At 34.7% G+C, this 7,195-nt stretch overlaps 1 protein-coding gene across 2 annotated transcripts in view; it reads left to right on the forward strand.

The window, feature by feature from the left end:
* Positions 1–7,195, forward strand: part of Ncam2 (neural cell adhesion molecule 2) — a 419,526-nt gene that overhangs the window by 317,020 nt on the left and 95,311 nt on the right. For both annotated transcript variants that reach the window (XM_021209390.2, XM_021209391.2), the window contains exon 11: positions 81–177. In XM_021209390.2, coding sequence (XP_021065049.1) covers positions 81–177 — 97 coding nt within the window. The remainder of the gene's footprint in view (positions 1–80; positions 178–7,195) is intronic.

Consider the following 7,195-nt stretch of genomic DNA (forward strand, 5'->3'; position numbering starts at 1 on the left):
CAAGTAGCAGCTACATTTCAGATTTTAAAGTACTATTGATGTTTTAGCACTTTAATTTTTATTAATATGATTATTTTTAGATTGCCCCCACATCAGACAATGACTTTGGACGATATAACTGCACTGCTACTAACCGTATAGGCACAAGATTTCAGGAATATATTCTTGAATTAGCAGGTGAGTAAAGGATCATAATATTTGATATTCATAAAATAACTTTGTATTTAGAAGGAGTTTTAAGAAAGTTTTACCAACTAATTTTATAGGTAGTCAACAATATTTATAGCTACATAAGTCATAATACTAAAAATTATTTGAAAGAATAAACCAAGAATTATAAACTAGAACAAAACTTTTACATAATGAATAGTGAACACTTAATACTTTAAGTTCATTTTAAATTAATTTATTCTCATATATATGTGAGACTTTTTAAATAGGTAATGTATATTTGAGATAAAATTATATTTAAAATAATGTAGTAGAACATTGAAATATTCATTCATTAAAGCATTCAAGACTAAGACAATTTTATTAAAATCTGGTATAAATCAATCAGGAGTTCTGAGTTTCTTCAACAGAAGGTGTGCAAAACTTCCATGGGAAAATGATGCAATAATTATACTTTAAAATTATTTTTATCATAGGAAATAATTTAAAATTGCAAACCTATCATATATTTCATTAACCAACTGATGACTTTTCAACACCAATGATGAGAAAATTAGACTCCTAACCTATGAGAGCCATTAAAAAGAGCACAGAGTAATTTCTGTAATATTTCTTTCCACAAGCTTGAGATAAATCTAATCTGTATTAGGATACTTAGGAATATGTCACCAGTGTAGTAAGCATAAGCCAGAGTTCTCCTCTAGTTGATATAGTCCAAGGGCTCAAACAAAAACAACTCTTCCATATTCTTTGGTCATTAATGTACTATAAAATTATAATAGTTTTAAATACAATGAAATTTTGAAATATACTATAGTATATATATATATATATATGTATATATATATATATATAATTTTATGAGACAAAATAATGTAATATGGAAAAAATAGCTATCTGTGGCTCAAATATTGGTAATAAATGGCATTTTAGATATTGTATAATCTCTCATTGCTAATAGTACTTTCTAAGTTGAAGGCATAATTTTTTTCAGAAATGTTAGTACTTACAAAATATTTAAATATTTTTGAAATGTCAAAAGATTGTCCTGCATAGGATGAAGTCAAATAGTAGTATTTTGCTTCTATATTATGGAGATGCAGCACATAGAAATCAGCCATATACATTTCTGAATTGTACAGGTTATGATTTATGCTCTGTTTTGCTATTTTTCCTGCTGTAGAAAAATGGCTAGATAAATATATTATGACAGAAATTCTCAGCTTAATTGAACCATGTTTAGATTCCCGTAGAGTTCAGAGAAATTCATGAAATAATATTTTCTCCTATTTACCAGATAGAATAGATACTCATGGACTGTGAAACGTGTACTTAGACATGTTTGTGTGCACATATGAACAATATGGTTTAACAATGAGCATGAGAACATGTAAACTAGTTCAAAGGACTTCCCAGAGTAGATTGCACCAGCAAGCATTACTTCTATTTGTATTACCATTTTCTCCCTGTGAATTTAATGGATCAAGATTGTTTACAATATTTACTTATTTTTATCTATTCTACTTGTAATGGAAAGGCTTATAATATAGTTACTTTGTTCATATATAATATAGGCAATGTTGCAATCATGATAATAATATATTTCTGTAAATATTAACAGGTCTTTCCCTTGAATTCTTCTTGTGGATAGTTTGAGAGAATGCTACTAAAAAAGCTATCATCAAATAACATCTCTAGCAGCTAAAAAACATGGGCACCTTCATTTGGCACTGAAGTTTCTTTGCCAAATGCCACAAAAGACATTTATCGGTCTATCTTCCAAGCACAAAGCAAGTTCTCAAAGGTAGAAGATAGATGTCATTAGAGTCTAGCATAGTACATACTGACCTATTTTATTTTCAGTAGGTATTAATGTGGCAATGTTTTTTTTTTATTTACAATACATAAATGTAATATCACAGGTCAATGTATGGTGAATAGAAAAATACCTTGACTATTTTAGGCATGTAATTTTCATAAATAACCTTTTTCATTTTTTTCTGGTAACTTATTTGACATGCTTTTTTTCTTCTTCTTCTTGCTATTAAGTGAAGTCTCAGATACTGGCACTGAACAATTGATTTTTTTAAACCTCAGGTCAAGGCCTGTACTTACCATTTTTAAAGTTCAGGTTGTCATATTTGACTCATCTTTTTAACCTACAGAGACTCTGTCAAATTCAATGTTTCGGGTTTCTTTCCAAGATTGATTTAATTCATAAATATCATAAAACTGCCACCTATATTTCCATCTATGTCAGAGATAAAACTCTAGAAGTCACTTTGAAGACCAGCAATCTGATGCAAGGTTAAGCTGTGTCAATTGAGTAGAATTTTGTAGATAGAGAATAACAGTCAGTCCAGTGGTCTATGTGATCAGACAGCATTGTACTTAAAACAGGTCTAAGTCAGTTGATTTGAAATACTCAGATTACCAACTGAACCTAAACTAAACCTATTTCTCTCTATGAAACAGCATGGAAGGTCTATACAGTGCTATATATTTAAAAAATTCATGAAGTACACTGGCATGTTCAGTGGCTAATCACAAAGTTCTTTGATGTTCTAGTTATCATACTGTAAGAAAAGAACAACTTGCATTAATAATGATTTTCTTTAAAATCTGTTTGACCAGTTTCTAAGTACTAGTTAATCACTTGTTCAACAAATATGGTGAGAGTTTCCTCTAGGTGTAATACAGTCTTTTGGATCTCAGGGATGAAAGGTTGAACAAGAAAGACACCCAGTCATTACCTAAGTTCGAGTTCAATACCTATGAGTTTCAATAGAACTTGAATTCAAAAACTTAGCAACAGGAAATTGATTTCTGATTGGCGTTCCTGGGAAAGCTTCAAATAGATGTCAGCGTTTGAACAGGGACTGAATAAGAGAGAAGAAATGGGGCCAGTAAAAAGGGAACGACTAAGCAGGTCAAGGTGACATTGACAACAGAAGTGCTGTGCCATGAAAGAGTAAGAACTACTTTGAAATGAGTCATTTAGTGGAGGACTGCAGAAAAATGTTCTATCATCAGCTCAGTGTTTGGCAATGGCAATAGACAAGTAATGAAAGATCAAGTCACAGATTTATTTTAAATAAATTTATATTTTTTATCAATTTCATAGAAGATTAAAGATTGATGATGTTTATTCATAGTGCACAATTCACTTATTTTGCAAGAACAAAAGACTGCTTTAACCTCAGCATATGGTATGGACAGTTGCTCTTTAGCAGTTTCTCTAGATATTTTTGATCCAATAAAATACATGGATATGTAGATAAATAGATGATATGTGATAAATAGATATATAGCTGGAAGAAAGAAATAGATGATAGAGGTAGATCGATGAATAGAGACAGATGGACAGACAGACAAACAGCTACCTGTAATTCTTCCTCAATATACAAAGGGTTTGACATGTGAACTTTATTAGCTTATGAGATATAGTTGATGCCAATTTAAAATGATGTATGTGTATATATGGCTTATGAGGGCATGAAGACTTGCCTATTTCCAAAAAAAAAAATAGTAAATTCCCTTTGACATCTTGGTAGTGATTGAGCAGTTCAATGGAAAATATTAGAGACCTTAAAAACCAAATAGTCATTATGTAGTCATCATGTAGGTTCCAGATACCATCTCCAATGCAATCCAGAGTTCAAGGCTGAGAACACTGACTGGAGATGGCAAACTGTTGTTGCCAAACTACCACACTACTGATGTTCCAGCAATATCTTATATGGAGATTAGAACATGGGCCCCACTTTAGTGACTGCAGATGCTGTTGTCTATGTGAGCCTCCTATAAAAAATGAGGATACTATTTGTTGTGGTAAATCTTCAACCCAAATAAGCCCCAGCAAATGAAAACACAACTCAGTTAATATGATTATGTGCAGTGCACCTAGATTGGGCAGATCTACTGATACACTACCACCTTCCACATCTACAAAACTGCTTAGAACTTGTGGTTTCTCCAGGCCATGTGCTTATGCTCTGCTTCTTTTCTTCTTCCTCCTCCTTTACGTTCTCTCCCTCTTCCATTTTTTCCTTCTTCCCTCAACCTTCTGTTCCACCTTCCCTTTATCTGCCCAATCATCAGCTCTCCCTTATTTTACATATTAAGGTGGGAAGCAGGTTTACAGGAAATCACCTGAGTTCTGACTCAGTTCTTGTTCACAACCCTTCACAGGAGAATGGAATTAACATCAAATATAATTAGCCTCAGAGCTATCCATAACATTTTTCCCTTTCTGTCCAATTAAAAACTATTTTATCTCAGATATAAATGAACAAAACTATTACTATTTTGTAATTTATAAAGTACAAGAGACCTAACACCCAGTCCATCATTTTTGTTAATTAAATAGAAACTCTGTCATCTGTCCTTAAATAAAAGATATGCACCTGGCAATGTCTTGGCTTTAGACTGAATGCCATTTGAAAACCATCCGCTGAAATCTGTTACTCTCAAAATAAATAGCCTGGGTTGGCTAGGAGACTAGGTAGTTTTTCAACCCCATCAGAAATCCAAGAGTGACTGATATTAACTGAAAATATATAGGACGCCTAACACTGCTTCTAAAACTTAGCCAATTTATAGAAGCCGAAACCGCTGATCACTTGGACGGTCCCTTACTTCAACACATTGGCGCATCAGTCTTCAGCCTACTGGTCAAGGTCATCTGACAGACTTAGAGAAACATGAGTATTAAGGACTAGCCTACTCTTGTCTTGGCAGAATCAAGCTGTCCTAACCTGTAATTGTATCCTTTCTTTGGACAGTTTTATGTGTGTAGATGAAATGAGGCAATTCTTGCCTAGTGGCTGTTTCACCACCACTGGAGTCACTCAAAAGATGCTCAGTTTCTTCTTTGAATCCAAGACAGAGAAAGCTGTCAGGAGCAGACTGGTCTCAACATCAAGTGAATAAATAACATTAAATGTCACATTCTGTGGACTCTGATGTTTTTGAAAATCAACAAACTATGTGAAGTAATCTGGACTGTTCTGTTAACTACTCTCAGCCATTTCTAATTAAAATAAGTGAAAATACCCTAAAAATAAAATCAGAGCCATGAATTTCCTATTTGGCCCTTAACTCACAGGTTTAAAAATCTTAGATCTGTTTATAATAACAGCAATAGAAGAACTGGGTCTAAGCCCTGTACTTGAACCTTTTTTAGAATCAAAGACAACCTATAATAACCACCCCCAGACCCAAAGCTTAGGGAACTAGGATGATGAGTCTTCATAACTTCTTTAAGCTGAATATGGGTGTTGAGATATTTTTGAAGGACGGGGAAGGGTAGGGAAATGGGGGAGTTGGTTGGCCTTAAGAAAACCACACCAGTGACTATGTTAGTTTCTGATGTCTGTGCCCTGACTAGATCCAGATGAAAAACCAAAACATCAGGTGTTCAGGAAGGTCAGTTCAGTATGTCTGATGATGAAATTCACCAAGGCTGTATATTCTGTAATATATAAATCTCAAAACAAAATTTTAGTATTATCCATAACCTTTTAATTTGATTCTCTGTAATCTATGTCTCAGGGGGTCTCCCTCTATCAAATCTGACCCATATAACTCTGGAAGGTGTAAATACCTTAATCACCTTTTCCAAAAACACAAAGACAAAAACTTTTCCTGAAATCAGCATATCCTTCAGCTGGTAACCAGGAAAACCTGTAGCTTGCCCAGAGGAACAATGAAACAACCACAATACTCAAAACCACACACATTTTAGCCTATTTAGGTCTTCCTAATTTGTCATATCAGGATATTAACCTAAAATTCCCATGGAGTCCATGTTAGAGAATACGAATCTCCTGCAGACTTTATTATACCATCTTTAAAACAATTGATTCACACTTCTATCTATACCTGCCTATAAGAGGCAACTTGTGAAACCAGGTTTTAAACTCAAAATCCCTGTGGAGCCCACATTAGACAGAATATGAGAATCCTGTAAGATTTATTGGAGCAATATATCTTTATACCATCTTTAAAGCAATTAAGTCAAACTTCCACTAATATCTGCCTATAGGAAGCAGACAGTTTTTAAATTGTTAAGCTCTCTGCCTGGAGCCATCCTGTTATACCATCTATCTGTTGTGCTCTCTACCAGGAACCACAGACATTTATTTAATACCTATTATAATATCTATCTGTTATGCTCTCTACCTGGAGCCACAGACTTCTATTAATTCATATCTATTCATAGCAGGTGATTATCACTGCTCTCTCTACATGGAGTCAGTGACTAATATTCCCTATCTAGTTCTGAACCACAGATAAACTTTCCCATCTTTTAAGTATCAAAAATTTATATTTCTTTCTTTATATCAATGAATTACCTGGTCCAGAGCCCTTTGTACTTTTGACTCCCAATTCTTTATTCACAGGGAGAAGCTGAGGGTAAAGAGACCCACATTGTCTGAGTTCCTGTTTGGAGGTGGGGTAAGCAGGCTGGGGAGCACAGGATACAGGGAAGCAAAACCAGAAAGGCTCTCTCTGGCATGGATGCCTTTATGCCATTCTCTGTAGGCCCCTCAGACCCAGCCAGCTTTAAATCCACACTGCGACACCTTAGGTCACTGCCCAAGCCTCATTCATGGGTTGAGGGGGCAGCACATTTTTATCTCAGGTTAGTTGAACTCAAATCAATACATAGGGCACCATTTTGTTGCAGTATATCTCCAACCCAAATATGCCCCAGCAAATGAAAACACAATGAAGTTAATATGATTACATGCTGAGCACCTAGATTGGGCAGATCTACTGCTACACTACCAACTTCCATATCTATGATACCTCTTGGAACTTGCAATTTCTCCAGGCCACATGCTTCTTGTCTTAGTCAGGGTTTCTATTCCTGCACAAACATCATGACCAAGAAGCAAGTTGGGGAGTAAAGGGTTTATTCAGCTTACATTTCCATACTGCTGTTGATCACCAAAGGATGCAGGACTGGAACTCAAGCAGGTCAGAAAGCAGGAACTGATGCAGAAGCCATGGAGGGATG

The sequence above is a fragment of the Mus pahari genome, chromosome 12, assembly GCF_900095145.1.
Source record: "Mus pahari chromosome 12, PAHARI_EIJ_v1.1, whole genome shotgun sequence".
Lineage (NCBI taxonomy): Eukaryota > Metazoa > Chordata > Mammalia > Rodentia > Muridae > Mus > Mus pahari.